This window comes from Balaenoptera acutorostrata, chromosome 17 (assembly GCF_949987535.1).
Source record: "Balaenoptera acutorostrata chromosome 17, mBalAcu1.1, whole genome shotgun sequence".
Lineage (NCBI taxonomy): Eukaryota > Metazoa > Chordata > Mammalia > Artiodactyla > Balaenopteridae > Balaenoptera > Balaenoptera acutorostrata.
This window is the reverse complement of record NC_080080.1, coordinates 49,222,139-49,240,612: the sequence shown is the minus strand read 5'-3', so window position 1 is coordinate 49,240,612 and position 18,474 is coordinate 49,222,139. Positions and strand designations below refer to the sequence as shown.

The 18,474-nt window shown below is 39.6% G+C and overlaps 1 protein-coding gene across 2 annotated transcripts in view; it reads left to right on the top strand.

Moving 5' to 3' along the window:
• The first annotated feature begins 1,726 nt into the window (after positions 1-1,726).
• The window catches only part of DECR1 (2,4-dienoyl-CoA reductase 1), a 73,354-nt gene continuing 56,606 nt past the window's right edge, over positions 1,727-18,474 (top strand). For both annotated transcript variants that reach the window (XM_007182120.3, XM_007182119.2), the window contains exon 1: positions 1,727-1,815. In XM_007182120.3, coding sequence (XP_007182182.2) covers positions 1,765-1,815 — 51 coding nt within the window. In that variant the 5' untranslated portion in view covers positions 1,727-1,764. The remainder of the gene's footprint in view (positions 1,816-18,474) is intronic.

Sequence of the window (18,474 nt, the reverse complement as noted above, 5' to 3'; positions counted from 1 at the left end):
AAATGTATTGCTCACAGGTCTGGAGGCTGGAAGTCCAAGATCAGTGTGCCAACAGAGAGTCCCCTTCTGGTTTGCAGACTGCTGACTTCTCATTGTAATACCATCGCTTTGGGGGTCATGATTTCAACATATGAAATTTGGGGGAACACAGATATTCACTTCATAGCAGCATGTGCTCTCCATCTTCTCCCAGAGTTTCCCTGTGGCATTGGTCTAACTGCCCACATTGTTAGTTAACTGGATAACTCACCCTGTATTGTCTGCCTCCCTTTCTTACTGGTATTCCAAAGTTCCCCAGTGAGTCACTTGTAGTGGATCCTCCTCTCAGGCTCTGCTTTGGAGGAACCCAAACTGAGACAATGAGTTAATACTGTAAGGGCACTGTCAATGCCCTCCAGCCAAAGACCACCAGGGACACATCTGCAGTTGAACCAGTTGGGTTTATTTATTTTTTGCATCAAGGTAGGACACACACCATGGGATATCATGGAGTGTCTCTGAAAAAGTGTGTCAGAAAGGACCTATTATAGTATTTGGACTTGGTTGGATGGTTTGGGAGATGGTCTAAGGAAGCAGGGATTGGATACTGTCAGAAAGCACAGGCAATTCTATGAAGGAGGATCTCAATAAATCTTACCTGTAGTGAGGGGAGACTAAAATGAAGTTAAAGTTGCAACTGGTAAAGAAATAGCCACTCATCTGGGCCAAGAGCTGGGTTGTCAGGTACTTGTGGGTGACAACCAGGAACTTGTTTTTGTCTGTGTTTAGACAAAATTGTGAAGTGGACTTGCTTTGTCTCACCTTCTGATCTCAGAGTAAACTTGTCTGAGGTTGGTATTCTGTGAGATGGTTTACGTCTAATAGATTAGCATGGTCTACCTGTGAATGCCAGGCCAGGTTCCCAAAGTCCAATCCTGGTCTGCTTTTTTAATTTCTCAGCACTTAGAAAATGCAAGGCACTTAGTAAACTCTCAATGTCACATACCAGTCACCAGTCTGAAGTTAGGGCTTCACAAGCATCCTCTTTTAATCTTAACAATAATCTTGAGTTAGGTATGAATTATATTCACATTTTAGAAGTGAGGAAGAAATGTGACCTGTGCTTATGCAGGATGTCAACAGGTACATTACATTAAGATGAAGAATAATAAACCAGAGATCTGCCCTTAATTCTGAAGTGAATATTATTAATCCCTTAGAGAGAAAAAGCAAAAGCAGGAGGGTCAGAGACCCGCTGTCTCTCGGCGATAAGATAAAAGTCGATGTGTCCTTGGAAAAGTCAAAGCTGCCCGGAATCTGCAAATTTTATTAGATTTCAGCCACTTCCCCTTAGGAATATGGAGGCTGTCTTAAATATATTATTATTCTGATGATGTGTGGTTCAGCTTGGACTTAAACATGCACTTCAGGAATAAACATAAATTACTGAAAAGACATTAGCAGTCCGGCAGTGTATACATGCCTTTTGTTTCTGCAGTCTTAAAACTTTTCTGGCACAGTAATTCGTCCACCAACACAAGGACATATAAACCGCCATTACCAGCCCTATAAAAAACAATCAGGACAACAAAGGGAAAGACAGCAAGAAAAAGCGTGGGAGAGACCAAGCGAGGCAGCGCCCTGGGGTTCAGACCCGGGTGGAAGGGCGCGAGACGCCTCGGCTGCCAGGGCCCGCCCGCTCCCGGCCCAGCCCTCATAGCTCTCGGATTTCTGGCCCGCCCCCTGCGCCGCCTGCATTTCCGGCCAGATGTTGGGAGGCTCTACATGGCGCTGCTAGGCCGTGTTCTCTTTGCTTGGGGCCGCGGTCCTTGGCGGGTAAGGCGGCGCTGGAAGGGCCGAGGGCCCTGCGCTTTCTCCGCAAACGCCCTGTCCGGGGGGCTAGCGGAGCAAAGCGCAGAGCGTGGACTCGCGTTACCAGGGCGCTGGGAGCGAGGACAGGGTATCTCGCGGAGAGAGGACAGAGGACTGGGATTTCTGGGGAATCTCGCGAGGAGCGGGAACCCGGGGACTGGGATTAAGTGGGAAGGTCGCCTTGGGGTGCTGTCGAAGGAAATCCTGGTATATGTTTGTGTTTGGGGTGGGGATGGGGTTGGGGAGGGCACGCCGTGGTTCTCACTGGTTCCCATTCCTAGTAGTTTCAAAGTTGTGTGTAAGCAGAAAGACAGAAGGACACTGTACACACCGGCCTTTAGAGGAGTGGGAGAGGGACGGGGTGGGGAGTGGGGCCCGGAGGGAGCATTGGCCTTATCTGTAGTTTTTTTTTTAATGAAGGAATTCTTTCAAGTCTTAATTGTTCAGTTAAACATTAATACAAACATATTCACATAAAAAAACTTCCCTTCCTGGAGATAATGCTGGGCGAGCTGCATCTCAGGCTGGCTTCCACCACTTTCACTCTCATAATTTTGTTTTGTTTTGTCAACATCTCTCCACTAGACCAATAATCAAAATAAAGTGTGCAAGAGAAGACAGCTGGAGGGGGGAAGAAAGAGAAAGGAAAATAAAAAAGTCATATCCATGACAGCATCTTCCCCCAACTAAATTAAAAAAAAAATCTTAGCTAAACTAAACTAAACCAGGGTTCACAATTTCCTTAGCCAGGTAGAAAAATTAATCTGCCAACTGTGAAAAAACTGTTTTTCAGTTAGAATGGGCAGCCATGGTTTTCTTTTTTGAAAAACATGGACAAATTCCAAATGTGAACACAAGGAAATGGTATAATGAGTCTCTGAAGTAAGAAAGAACTACCTTTTAAAAAGTGAAATTTGTTCAAGGCTAGGGTTTTGTTGATACTGTTTTCTCTTATAAAGATTTAGGTTATAGGTTATTGTAAAAGAAAGCTACATTTTCAGACCCCTTCTTAAGGAACTCTCTCATCTGAATCCTACAATGGCTCTGTAAAGAAGAAGTCTTAAGAGAATTTTTTTTTAAAACACAAATCATTAGGATTGTAGTAATAAGGTCACGCAGACCGTATCCCATCTCTTCTGACACCATTAGACAATACAGCATGAGAGGGAGAAAATGAACTCATTTAAAAATTAACTGTAATCTGACAGTTGTGAAATTCCTTTGCTTAAGAAAAATGGAAGTTTTGAGGATGGGGGTTTGAAGGCAATAGAGGCCCTTATAGGTGGTGTTTCTCTCCTTCCTGGCACATGCAGGCTTGGGTGTGAATTACTGGGAAAGGAAAAGTCTTCACATCTGTTAAGTGGGAGATTGTTCCAGGCAGCATAATGTTTCTGTGAGCAAATACAAGTTTTTTCAGTTAAAGCCCCTGATTTGAATATTTTAGTTACCAAGAAACTGAGAAATGTTTCATTTGTCATACATCCTATTTATGAAGTGCTGTATTGTGCTGTTAGCTAGTAGGGTTCAGTTCAGTGCAGCGTTTAATGAGAACTGTCTCTGTGCCTGCCCTGGGGATGCAAGAGTTAAAAAAAGGTATGAAACTTGCTCTCAGTTTTTTAAAAAATAAATTTATTTATTTATTTGTTTATTTATGGCTGCGTTGGGTCTTCGTTGTGGTGCGAGGGCTTCTCATTGCAGTGGCTTCTCTTGTTGCGGAGCACAGGCTCTAGGCGCATGGGCTTCAGTAATTGTGGCATATGGGCTCAGTAGTTGTGGCTCGTGGGCTCTGGAGCACAGGCTCAGTAGTTGTGGCACACAGGCTTAGTTGCTCCATGGCACGTGGGATCTTCCCGGACCAGGGCTTAAACCCGTGTCCCCTGCCTTGGCAGGCAATTCTTAACCACTGCGCCACCAGGGAAGTCCCGCTTTCAGTTTTAATGAGGAAAACATTCACTCATTCAGTAGTTTATCAAGAAATGCTAATTAAGTGCCTACAAAGTGTTGGGCGTTCTTTGGCGATCCTTACTTGAAAAGTATCTCTACCGTCCTTGAACTAATAGCCTCATGTGTATTTTTCAAGTTATGGATAATAACTCATGAATGGACCTTGAAATAATTTAGTGGAACAAAATGAGTTTAAGAAAAATAAAGTGGAATGGAGTAGAAAATAAAGTGGAATAGAGTAGAAAACCTAATGTAGTAAGGTTAAGTTTACTTTGTGAAACTTTTTTTTTAAATTTACTATTCTTTCATAAATTCATTCTTTGATATCTGTGGTGCACATTGCTATCTTTTTCCTTTTTTTTATCAAGAGTAATAACTACTATTTTTATAAAAATGATACCTGGCCAATATGAATTCAAGTAATATAGTTAAATTAAAACAAGCAAAGTATCACATGTTCCCAAACTGGCCACCCAGAAATAACTGGGGTTAACATTTGGCTAACATCATTCCAGGCATCTGTTTGTGCTGGTAAAAGGATGGGTAGATAGGCATAATTTTGCTTGGATGTATCACATTTATTTTTCCCACTGAACTTCATCAACATTGTTTCATTGTCTTCTGATGCTGATTAGTGTCAAGAAATGTAAGGCCAGCTGGTTTTTTTTATCCTCTTGTTTGTGTTTTGAGTTTTCTTTCTTTCCTCTCTCCCTCCCTCCCTCTCTCCCCCCTTTCTTTCCTTTCCTTTCCTTTTCTTTCTTTTTTTTCTCTGTTTCATTTTTCTATCCAGAAAACCTAAGAAATCTTTCTTTACTCATCTCAGAATTTCAGATATAAGCTTCCTGGAGGCAAGGATTTTCATCTGATTTGTTCACTGCTGTATCTCCAGGTCTAGAGTAGTTCATAGCACAGAGTAAATATGGAATATCTGTCACACGACTGAATGCATGTACTGTGTTGTGTATAAGGCATATTTCTTACTGGATCCTCATTCAGAATATGTCTGAAAAATGATATTCTAGTGGGTCATCACCAGACATCAACAGACTGTGAAAATGCAGATGTTTATTAGAATGCATATATGAACAAAGCAGTGTGTGCCTAGAGGAGGCAGGGAAGGCTTCATGGAGGAGGTGGGCTCCTAGAGCTCACTTTTGAAGGAGTTGCAGTGTACAGGATCCCAAAGATAATCTAGATGTAAGGAATAACATGTATCAAGAAGTGAAGGAGCATGACCTATTTTTAAAAATTCAGGTGCTTTGGCATTGTGGACTTTGCAAAGTATTGGAGTCAGAGAGAAGTTCATGGAGATGAGACTGGACAGGTTTCTGGGGGACCAGGGCATGGTGGGCTTCACTTATTTATATGGCAGATTGAGCATTTACTATATGTTAGGCACTGTACTAGGGATATGAGCATGAGAAAAAGAGCTGATTCCTGCTCTCAGGAAGCTTAAGAATCTAGTAACATTATAGTATATTATGGTATGTGTTATGATGAGTGTTCTTGATCTTAGAGGGGGTACAAATAAATAGCATCCCTCTTCTCCCGTCTGAAAAACCAGAGTAAAGATGGAGGCCAAAGTATCACTTGTTACAGTTTGGTATTAGAGCCAATGCTAACTGGATTTCCTGAATTAGGCAGACTTATCATCTGAGGAGGAACATTTGCTTTCTGAGGGCAGCTAGCTCCCAAGAGGGAGAAGGTTTAAGAAGGACTTCTCATGCCCAATTATTCTCTCAAAATTTGATGGTCAGATAAACCATTTCCAGGGGGACAGGGTGACTAAGGGGGCAAAAAGAAGCCTGGAGTTAAACTAACTCAGCTCCCCTCCTGGAGGGAAATGAAACATCAGGATTAGGGAAGAAACATTTCCCATCCACAGTGGGAGAAGTGTACAGTTTTAAGGAGTATAGGGGCTTCCCTGGTGACACAGTGGTTAAGAATCCACCTGCCAATGCAGGGAACACAGGTTCGAGCCCTGGTCCGGGAAGATCCCACATGCCACGGAGCAACTAAGCCCGTGCGCCAAAACTACTGAGCCTGTGCTCTAGAGCCTGTGAGCCACAACTACTGAAGCCCACTCACCTAGAGCCCGTGCTCTGCAACAAGAGAAGCCACCGCAATGAGAAGCCCGTGCACTGCACCAAAGAGTATATCCCACTTGCCGCAATTAGAGAAAGCCCGTGTGCAGCAATGAAGACCCAATGCAGCCAAAAATAAAATAAATAAAATAAATAAATTAAAAAAAATCACTTTAAGGAGTATAATTTTTGGGTTTTACATATAAGCTGGGACCTGAAGGATTAGTAGAAGTCAGTCAGGGGGAGGAGTAAGAGTAAGAAAGTTCTAGGCAGGAGAGTGGCCTATGTGAAGGCCCAGACTAGATTATAGGTAGCAAGTAAGGAGGCAGGTGGTGAGAGACAGGCTAGGGAGCAGCCTGTGAGCCGCATTAAGGAGTGACAGCTTTGTCCTGAAGGCCTGGGAATAGGGGTGAGAATGGAGGCAACCTGGGTAATCTTCTCTCCAGATGAGAGGCCATGGTGGCTTCAACTTAGGGATGGCAGTACATGAGAGACTTGAAGTCTGGTGATATTTAAGAGATATATTGAGAGGTCTTGGTGATTGTTTGGTGGTAGGGGGTGAGGAAGGAAGATTGGGCCATGCTGAGGAGGTGAATGGCACCATCAGAATTGTTAGCAGGAAAGTAATATCATCAGGTGAGACTTGAGATGGGGATACTAGAGTGCAAGTAAAAGTGATAAGGGTCTGAACTAAGGGTGGTTGTTGGAGCTATTTAGGACTAAAATGAACTGAACTTAGTGGTTTGGGTATGCGGTGTGAGATGAAGCCCAGATTTCTATTTTTGACCCCTGAGCTAAGGGAAATGCTACTCTCTGAGAGAGAGCATTTATGAGAGGGAGCCAGAGGGAAGAGAGGGGTAAGTGATATATCTTGAACATGTTAAAGGGCCTCTAGGACTTCCAAGCTGGTATACAGATAATTTGATTAAGTTATAGAGGTGGCGGTGAGAATAATTCTGTCGGGAATGTTAGGGAAGCCTCAGCCTTGAATGATGAATGTTGAGTGATGGTGGGGATCAATTTGTTGTTGTTGTTGTTTTTTTTGGTGGGGATCAATTTGTATAAAGGTAGAGAGGTAGAAACAATTTGTGTTTGGGGAACCCTGCATATTTTGTTTTTTTGAGTGTAAATTTCAAGGGGGAAAAGCAGAGGGAGATGAGGCTGGAGAGATGGACAAGAGCCAGGTCATAATGACTTGCTGTGCTGGGTGAAGCTAAGGAATCTGGACTTTATGCAGGGAGTCACTGAAGGATCTTAAGGGTAGAAGTACCATGAGCAGGTTTGCAGTACTCTGGAGTGCAGCATTGCAGATATGTTGGGGTAAAGGGAGACTGGAGGACAGAGACCACATAATGGATGATGTAGCATAGGCCCTTAGTATTTGTGAATGATGGAAGATAGGGACCTTTGAAGTCAGGCAGTGGACGGAGAGTAAAGATACTGACTGGGGAGGTAAAATACATGGGACTTGGAGAGGGATGGAATATATTAGGTGAAGAGAGAGGATGTGAAGGAGTCACTGGAGGGACTCACATGGATGAATGGTAACCTCAGAGCTCAAATATTAATGTGAAGAAATTTCAAAACAAACTCCCTTCCAAAACTATAAAGCTAACTTCGTAATGTTAAAAAAAATCTAGATGTCAGATTATTCCCCACAGGTCATTAAAAAGCACATCAAAAAAGGAGGGGAATTCTAAAGTTAGCCAGGGTTTCCTAGAGCTCATATTAGAAGGCATTTCATTGGTGTTTGGCAACACTTAGTTTTTAAAGAAAATTCCAGGTAGAAAATAATCAGCAATCTTAGCTGTCCTATATTCTCTTCCTAAGATGATAACTTACTTTGAGATTAGAAATGCCTGCGTAAATATAAGTAAGTGAAGAGTAAGGGGACAGCTATACTTTGATCCCTTCCAGCATGGGGAAACTCCCACATTGCATTGCATTGCATCTAAAACAGTGATAGAACTGTAGGCTTTCACAGTTTGTGAAATGATGTTGCCGTTTACCTTTAGCCCTGATTTATTTTATTCTCTGTGCTTCAAAATTGTATTTCCAACTGCAGATTAGATATCTCCACCTGAATAGTCCACAGGCATCCCAGGTGAAGCATTTCTAATACAGAACTGGTTATCTTCAATTCTCCACCTTGAATCTTTTCGTGTCAGCCCAGTCATTTCAGTAACAGCATCACTCCACATGCAGCTATTTAAACTAGAAAACTCTGTCATCTTCAGCTCTTCCCTTCTTGCTCACCATTTCCAGTTGGTTGGCTTCTGAGTTCAGGCTAATCAACATGTTAAATATGTGTGGTAAATGCTGTCTTGATTTCTGCTGTCCTCATTATTTCTCACTTAGACTAATGCCTTTTGTCTGACTCATATCTATTTCCTTCTAGCTCACAGTTAAATCTTATTCTTTCCAAAACACAAAGGCAATGCAAAAAGTAGCAGAGATATTGAGGTGAAGGTGAGAGAAGTAGAAAAGGCTCTGCCCGCCAAATGGCCTTGATCAAAGGGAGAGACCTCTTTGTCTGCTTTTAGTGAAATAGGTCAGTGTGTGCTGAGGTTGGACTTTGAGGCAAGAAGAAATAATTGGATCAGGCAATATTAGGTACAATAGTAATTCACTATATCCTCATTTTCTGGGACCTTCCCATCTGCAAGTAATTTTATTTGCTAACTTCTTACCCCTTCTATGATGGCATCCAGTCTAAATCATCATCTCTTGCCTGACCTGGTATAAAAACATTATACTTACTCTCCCTGCTTCCAGTCTTGCCTCCTACATTCCATTCTCAACTTAGTAGCCAGAACAATTCTCTAAAAACTTAAGGCAGCTCATGTCAATCCGCTGCTCAAAACTTTGGAGAGTTTCCCACTTGACTTGAGTATAATTGTAAGTCCACGTAGTGATTGACTCAGCCTGTGTGATCCAGTCCCCTTTACCTCATTGACCTCACCTCCTGTCCCTCTTTCTCTTCCCTCCTTCTACTTCAGCCACACTGGCCCTCTGACTCTTCTTAATGTGCTAGGCATGCTTCCTTCTCAGGGCCTTTGCTTTTAGTTTTCCGTCTGCCTGAAAGGACCATGCAACTCATCCCCTCACTCCCTTTAGGTCTTTGCTCAGATGTCACCTCGGTGAGACCTTTGCTGACCACTCTATTTAAAATAGCAACACTCTACCCATATTCTATGCCTTATCTTATCAGCAACATATTAGCTTTTAATATACTTTATATTTCACTTAATTTATCTTCCCTCCCCCCCAAAGATAATCTCTCTGAGGGTAGAATATTGTATCTTTTTTGCTCACTGCTGTATTGCCATTGCCTAGAACAGTGTCTGGGGCATAGCAAATGCTCAGTAAAAACATGCTAAAGATAAATAAAATGAGTTAACACTATAATCATAATATCATGTTTATCTCTAATACTTCTTCATACAAGCAAATTCCCAAATCAGAACAAACCCTTTTCAAGGGTTTGTTATGCTATGTTGTAACCTGTTACATTGTAGACACTTATTAGGAATTTTTATTTCAAATGCGATTATTTTTACCTTTATAACCTTTCCTCTATGAGGTTGAGAAAATGCTTTAAAATAATAAGAAAAGAAAGTTTATATGCAAATATCTTGCTTAATTTATCTTTCATAAAGTACCAGGTAAAATTCCCTATACAAATCAATACTAAATAAATAAAAATTCATTTTAGCGCTTTTGGGAAATTAGAACACATTTTTTCATTATTACTAGGTAATGATAAACTCACCAGCCTACTTGTTCAAATTTCCTGATTCATCATCTTAATGTAATAGTTCTGGAGTTGGTGGCAGCCTTAAGTAAAACTGCCATTTATGCAGAGAAAGATTATTGTAAGTTGCTTAGATTATCATGCTTTGGCAAAAGGATACCAAAAAATGCTTTGTCAACATGAAGGTAAACGAAATATAATGACCGGCATGGAGGATTACCAGATTTGCAAATTTATCTTTAACAATTATTTTATACATGTTTTCAAATTTTATCTTTCACTAACTTTTTCCCCTGGTTAAAAAATCAAATCATATTTATTGAATAGGTTTTGAAATTACTAAGAACCAATCAAACTAACAAAAAGAACAAATAAACTTCCATTATCCCATCACCTAGACATACATAATAACTGTGAAAGGTAATGAATGGACTCTGAAGTCAGACACATCTTCGATTTGAGTCTTTACTACTTATTACTATTTGTCTTTAAAAATTAGTTACTTGACCTTTCTGTGCTTCAGTTTTCTCATCTATAAAATGGGAGTAACAATAGAATTTACCTTATAGGGTTGTTGAAAGTCCTTTGTAGACCTGGCACATGGTAAATATTGAATCTACTACTAACTGTTGGTATTTTCTTCTAGTCTTTTTTCTTAGTATATATTTTTATTTATAGTTAAGAACATCCTGTATATTTCTTTTTTTACTTAGCATCATATTTTTTTGGGGGGGGCGGGGGGGTGGATGGTTTTATTATGCAGATTGCCTCTTCTTCCTCTTCGGGGGGATGGAGAGGTCCCATTTGAGAGATTACCCCATTGATTCTGAGCAGAAAATTCCAAACTGATTAAGATTACATTTCTGAGGAAGGTTGAAACTGCAGTTAGGTTAGGTATTTTTTTTTTTTTTTTTTTTTTACAAGAGATAAATAGACTGACACCAAGCATTGTACATGGATGACCACAACAAAAGCAACAATGATTGCAATTACCAAACATGAAACACACTCATACTATGTCATAATATTGACATTCAGTCCAGTAATCCTCCACTGTAACAGCTCCTTTACTTTGCAGTGAAAATTGATTTGTATATTCTTTGCCTCTGAGTCCTTGTGGGATTTTTTTTTTTTTAATTCAGACAGAAAGTCACAAAAATTATACTCATCCTCATCAGTTCACTCAGTCCCATGTAATTAATTTTTTTTTTTCATCTTGATCTTTTGTTAGCACTTTTATGAGTTCATCAGTTTTTCATTAGAGTTCTGAAAATGCTTATTCATTCAGTTCAGCAGTACAGTCAGTTACCAGAAACCTGTACTTGTCAGAGTCTTTTCCATGAATTTCTTGAAGATGAAACCCTTTTATAGGAACATATTTACAAAAGCATCAGAGTACACCCAGAACTGTCTGTAAATGACAAAAGACTTAAAAATGACCATGGTTAAAGATTTGATGAAAGTTCATAATAATACAGTTGACAGGAAAATTAGTTATTTCTGAGATATACCTTTTAAAGTAATAACTAGGATTATGACTTATAACATTATACCAGAACATATAAGATTTTTAGAAATTTCATGTAATGTCTGAAACATTTATATTAACATATTTCCATACAAATAACCCAATGAAAGTTTAGTATTAGTTGTTTTGTTTGTTTGTTTTTTTATACTGCAGGTTCTTATTAGTCATCAGTTTTATTTTATTTTATTTTATTTTTTTTAAATCTGTAACTTATTTATTTATTTATTTATTTATTTATTTATTTATTGCTGTGTTGGGTCTTCGTTTATGTGCAAGGGCTTTCTCCAGTTGTGGCAAGCGGGGGCCACTCGTCATTGTGGTGCGCCGGCCTCTCACTATCGCGGCCTCTCTTGTTGCGGAGCACAGGCTCCAGATGCGCAGGCTCAGTAGTTGTGGCTCATGGGCTTAGTTGCTCCGCGGCATGTGGGATCTTCCCAGACCAGGGCTCGAACCCGTGTCCCCTGCATTGGCAGGCAGATTCTCAACCACTGCACCACCAGGGAAGCCCAAGTCATCAGTTTTATACACATCAGTGTATACATGTCAATCCCAATCGCCCAATTCAGCACACCACCATCCCCACCCCACTGCAGTTTTCCCCCCTTGGTGTCCATATGTCTGTTCTCTACATCTGTGTCTCAATTTCTGCCCTGCAAACTGGCTCATCTGTACCATTTTTCTAGGTTCCACATACATGCGTTAATATACAATATTTGTTTTTCTCTTTCTGACTTACTTCACTCTGTATGACAGTCTCTAGATCCATCCACGTCTCAACAAATGACTCAATTTCGTTCCCTTTTATGGCAGAGTAATATTCCATTGTATATATGTACCACATCTTCTTTATCCATTCGTCTGTTGATGGGCATTTAGATTGCTTCCATGACCTGGCTATTGTAAATAGTGCTGCAATGAACATTGGAGTGCATGTGTCTTTTTGAATTATGGTTTTTTCTGGGTATATGCCCAGTAGTGGGATTGCTGGGTCATATGGTAATTCTATTTTTAGTTTTTTAAGGAACCTCCATATTGTTCTCCATAGTGGCTGTATCAATTTACATTCCCACCAACAGTGCAAGAGGGTTCCCTTTTCTCCACACCCTCTCCAGCATTTGTTGTTTGTAGATTTTCTGATGATGCCCATTCTAACTGGTGTGAGGTGATACCTCATTGTAGTTTTGATTTGCATTTCTCTAATAATTAGTGATGTTGAGCATCTTTTCATGTGCTTCATGGCCGTCTGTATGTCTTCTTTGGAGAAATGTCTATTTAGGTCTTCTGCCCATTTTTGGATTGGGGTGTTTGTTTCTTTAATATTGAGCTGAATGAGCTGTTTATATATTTTGGAGATTAATCCTTTGTCTGTTGATTCGTTTGCAAATATTTTCTCCCATTCTGAGGGTTGTCTTTTGGTCTTGTTTATGGTTTCCTTTGCTGTGCAAAAGCTTTGAAGTTTCATTAGGTCCCATTTGTTTATTTTTGTTTTTATTTCCATTACTCTAGGAGGTGGATCAAAAAAGATCTTGCTGTGATTTATGTCAGAGTGTTCTTCCTATGTTTTCCTCTAAGAGTTTTATAGTGTCCAGTCTTACATTTAGGTCTTTAATCCATTTTGAGTTTATTTTTGTGTATGGTGTTAGGGAGTATTCTAATTTCATTCTTTTACATGTAGCTGTCCAGTTTTCCCAGCACCACTTATTGAAGAGACTGTTTTTTCTCCATTGTCTATCTTTGCCTTCTTTGTCATAGATTAGTTGACCATAGGTGCGTGGGTTTACCTCTGGGCTTTCTATCTTGTTCCATTGATCTATGTTTCTGTTTTTGTGCCAGTACCATATTGTCTTGATTACTGTAGCTTTGTAGTACAGTCTGAAGTCAGGGAGGCTGATTCCTCCAGCTCCGTTTTTTTCCCTCAAGACTGCTTTGACTATTCGGGGTCTTTTGTGTCTCCATACAAATTTTAAGATGATTTGTTCTAGCTCCGTAAAAAAATACCATTGGTAATTTGATAGGGATTGCATTGAATCTGTAGATTGCTTTGGGTAGTATAGTCATTTTCACAATGTTGATTCTTCCAGTCCAAGAACATGGTATATCTCTCCATCTGTTGGTATCATCTTTAATTTCTTTCATCAGTGTCTTATAGTTTTCTGCATACAGGTCTTTTGTCTCCCTAGGTAGTTTTATTCCTAGGTGTTTTATTCTTTTTGTTGCAATGGTAAATGGGAGTGCTTCCTTAACTTCTCTTTCAGATTTTTCATCATTAGTGTGTAGGAATGCAAGAGATTTCTGTGCATTAATTTTGTATGCTGCTACTCTACTGAATTCATTGATTCACTGTAGTAGTTTTCTGGTGGCATCTTTAGAATTCTCTATGTATAGTATCATGTCATCTGCAAACAGTGAGAGTTTTACTTCTTCTTTTCCAATTTGTATTCCTTTTATTTCTTTTCCTTCTCTGATTGCTGTGGCTAAGACTTCCAAAACTATGTGGAATAATAGTGGTGAGAGTGGACATCCTTGTCTTGTTCCTGATCTTAGAGGAAATGCTCTCAGTTTTTCACCACTGAGAATGATGTTTGCTGTGGGTTTGTCATATATGGCCTTTATTATGTTGAGGTAGGTTCCCTCTCTGCCCCCTTTCTGGAGAGTTTTTATCATAAATGGGTGTTGAATTTTGTCAAAAGCTTTTTCTGCATCTATTGAGATGATCATATGGTTTTTATTCTTCAATTTGTTAATATGGTGTATCACATTGATTGATTTGCATATATTGAAGAATCCTTGCATCCCTGGGATAAATCCCACTTGATCGTGGTGTATGATCCTTTTAAGTGTTGTTGGATTCTGTTTGCTAGTATTTTGTTGAGGATTTTTGCATCTATATTCATCAGTGATATCGGTCTATAATTTTCTTTTTTTGTAGTGTCTTTGTCTGGTTTTGGTATCAGGGTGATGGTGGCCTCATAGAATGAGTTTGGGAGTGTTCCTTCCTCTGCAATTTTTTGGAAGAGTTTGAGAAGGATAGGTGTTAGCTCTTCTCTAAATGTTTGATAGAATTCACCTGTGAAGCCATCTGGTCCTGGACTTTTGTTGGTTGGAAGATTTTTAATCACAGTTTCAATTTCATTACTTGTGATTGGTCTGTTCATTTTTCTGCTTCTTCCTGGTTCAGACTTGGAAGGTTTTACCTTTCTAAGAATTTGTCCATTTCTTCCAGGTTGTCCATTTTATTGGCATAAAGTTGCTTGTAGTAGTCTCTTAGGATGCTTTGTATTTCTGTGGTGTCTGCTGTAACTTCTCCTTTTCCATTTCTGATTTTATTGATTTGAGTCCTCTCTTTTTCTTGATGAGTCTGGCTAATGGCTTATCAATTTTGTTTATCTTCTCAAAGAACCAGCTTTTAGTTTTATTGCTCTTTGCTATTGTTTTCTTTGTTTCTATTTCATTTATTTCCCCTTTGATCTTTATGATTTCTTTCCTTCTGGTAACTTTGGGTTTTGTTTGTTCTTCTTTCTCTAGTTTCTTTAGGTGTAAGGTTAGATTGTTTACTTGAGATTTTTCTTGTTTCTTTAGGCAGGCTTGTATAGCTATAAACTTCCCTCTTAGAATTGCTTTTGCTGCATCCCATAGATTTTGGGTCGTCGTGTTTTCATTGTCATTTGTCTCTAGGTATTTTTTGATTTCCTCTTTGATTTCTTCAGTGATCTCTTGGTTATTTAGTAACGTATTGTTTAGCCTCCATGTGTTTGTGTTTTTTACGTTTTTTTCCCTGCAAGTCATTTCTAATCTCATAGCGTTGTGGTCAGAAACGATGCTTGATATGATTTCAATTTTCTTAAATTTACTGAGGCTTGATTTGTGCCCCTAGAAGTGATCTATCCTGGAGAATGTTCCGTGCGCACTTGAGAAGAACGTGTAATCTGCTGTTTTTGGATGGAATGTCCTATAAATATCAATTAAATCTATCTGGTTTATTGTGTCATTTAAAGTTTCTGTTTCCTTATTTATTTTCATTTTGGATGATCTGTCCATTGGTGTAAGGGAGGTGTTAAAGTCCCCCACTATTATTGTGTTACTGTCAATTTCCTCTTTTATAGCTGTTAGCAGTTGCCTTATGTATTGAGGTGCTCCTATGTTGGGTGCATATATATTTATAATTGTTATATCTTCTTCTTGGATTGATCCCTGGATCATTATGTAGTGTCCTTCCTTGTCTGTTGTAACATTCTTTATTTTAAAGTCTATTTTATCTGATATGAATATAGCTACTCCAGCTTTCTTTTGATTTCCATTTGTATGGAATATCTTTTTCCATCCCCTCACTTTCAGTCTGTATGTGTCCCTAGGTCTAAAGTGGGCCTCTTATAGATATCATATATATGGGTCTTGTTTTTTTATCCATTCAGCAAGCCTGTGTCTTTTGGCTGGAGCATTTAATCCATTCACGTTTAAGGTAATTGTCGATATATATGTTCCTATGACCATTTTCTTAATTGTTTTGGGTTTGTTTTTGTAGGACCTTTTCTTCTCTTGTGTTTCCCACTTAGAGAAGTTCCTTTAGCATTTGTTGTAGAGCTGGTTTGGTGGTGCTGAATTCTCTTAGCTTTTGCTTGTCTGTAAAGCTTTTGATTTCTCCATCAAATCTAAATGAGATCCTTGCCGGGTAGAGTAATCTTGGTTGTAGGTTCTTCCCTTTCATCACTTTAAGTATATCATGCCACTCCCTTCTGGCTTGTAGAGTTTCTGCTGAGAAATCAGCTGTTAACCTTATGGGAGTTCCCTTGTATGGTATTTGTTTTTTTTCCCTTGCTGCTTTCAATAATTTTTCTTTGTCTTTAATTTTTGCCACTTTGATTACTATGTGTCTCCTTGTGCTTCTCCTTGGGTTTATCCTGTATGGGGCTCTCTGCGCTTCCTGGACTTGGGTGGCTATTTCCTTTCCCTTGTTAGGGAAGTTTTCGACTATAATTTCTTCAAATATTTTCTCTGGTCCTTTCTCTCTCTCTTCTCCTTCTGGGACCCCTATAATGCGAATGTTGTTGCATTTAATGTTGTCCCAGAGGTCTCTTAGGCTGTATTCATGTCTTTTCTTTCTTTTTTCTTTATTCTGTTCCGCAGCAGTGAATTCAACCATTCTGTCTTCCAAGTCACTTATCCATTCTTCTGCCTCAGTTATTCTACTATTGATTCCTTCTAGTGTAGTTTTCATTTCAGTTATTGTATTGGTCATCTCTGTTTGTTTGTTCTTTAATTCTTCTCGGTCATTGTTAATCATTTCTTGCATCTTCTCGATCTTTGCCTCCATTCTTATTCCGAGGTCCTGGATCATCTTCACTATCATTATTTTGAATTCTTTTTCTGGAAGGTTGCCGATCTCCACTTCATTTAGTTGTTTTTCTGGGGTTTTTTCTTGTTCCTTCATCTGGTATATAGCCCTCTGCCTTTTCATTTTGTCTGTCTTTCTGTAAATGTGGTTTTTGTTCCACAGGCTGCAGGATTGTAGTTTTTCTTGCTTCTGCTGTCTGCCCTCTGGTGGTTGAGGCTATCTAAGAGGCTTGATGGGAGACTCTGGTGGTGGGTAGAGCTGACTGTTGCTGTGGCGGTCAGAGCTCCATAAAACTTTAATCCACTTGACTGTTGATGGGTGGGGCTGGGTTCCCTCCCTGTTGGTTGTTTTGTCCGAGGCAACCCAACACAGGAGCCTACCCGGGCTCTTTGGTGGGGCTAATGGCAGACTCTGGGAGGGCTCACGCCAAGGAGTACTTCCCAGAACCTCCGCTGCCAGTGTCCTTGTCCCCACGGTGAAACAGAGCCAGCCCCCGCCTCTGCAGGAGACCCCCCAACACCAGCAGGTATGTCTGGTTCAGTCTCCCCCAGGGTCACTGCTCCTTCCCCTGGGTCCCGATGCATACACTATTTTGTGTGTGCCCTCCAAGAGTGGGTTCTCTGTTTCCTCCAGTCCTGTCGAAGTCCTGCAATCAATTCCCACTAGGCTTCAGACTCTGATTCTCTATGAATTCCTCCTCCCATTGCCGGACCCTCAGGTTGGGAAGCCTGACGTGGGGCTCAGAACCTTCACTCCAGTGGGTGGACTTCTGTGGTATAAGTGCTCGCCAGTCTGTGAGTCACCCACCCAGCAGTTATGGGATTTGATTTTACTCTGATTGCGCCCCTCCTACTGTCTCACTTTGGCTTCTCCTCTGTCCTTGGATGTGGGGTATCCTCCTTGGTGAAGTCCAGTGTCTTCCTGTCGATGATTGTCCATCAGCCAGTTGTGATTCTGGTGCTCTCACAAGAGGGAGTGAGAGCACATCTTTCTACTCCGCCATCTTGGTTAATCCTTAGGTTCTTAGCATCATATTATAAGCATTTTGTTGTTCAATTTCTATTTGATGAATAGCCTTATCCTAAATCAGTGAGTACATTTCTATTTCCTTAGGGTAAATTTTAGATATCTCAGAACAACTAATGGCAGCCCATTTAACTTATAAGAGTGCTCTAGCAGGAAATTATCGATTCTGGAGTTTTAATCTTATAACCATAACCTGATGGGGAATATCAGATACCCGACTGATGTGATCATTAAACTCAGTAGGAGCTCAGTGAGTAGAGAGAGGCAGTATACAAGGTCGTTATAATCTTGGTTTTGCAAGTTGGGCAACATACTTAACGTCTCTGGGCCCCTCCTGAACAATGGGGTAAAAATAATACCTATCTCATGGAGTGGTGAAGATTAGTTTCTAATCCTGATAAATGGTAAACCTTAATGAATATTAGCTCTTTATTGTTTGTTATTATGGTTAACACTTAAAAGTTTGTTTTCATAATTAAAAGTGAGAGAATAGCAGTGATTTTGACAATTAATATGAGAGTAAGCTGTAAAATATAAGAGGGCAGTATAAATATTTTTCAGTTGAAAATGGTTTGATTTTTTCCCCCCATTTTAAATATAACAAATATTTTTATCTGTTCTAAATTTGTTATCCAGAAGACAACATGGGAAGAGGCATTTGGTTTAATAAATCTTTTAAAGGACTTTTTATAATTTCCTTCAGTGATTCCAAGATGGAATGTGATTTTTATCCAAATTTTTCTTGTTAAAAGACAAAAATGCTTTATGTAAGTTTTTTTGAAGTTAAATTTAAGCTAAACACGTAAACTAATAATGCTAGCATTTATAGAGTGCTTTCTGTGTGCTACACAATTTTCTAGGTTTATTATTCATATTAACTCATGAAATCCTTATAATGTCCTATGAGGAAGGTTCTATTATTATCTCCAATTATAGAAGAAACTGAGGCAAAAAG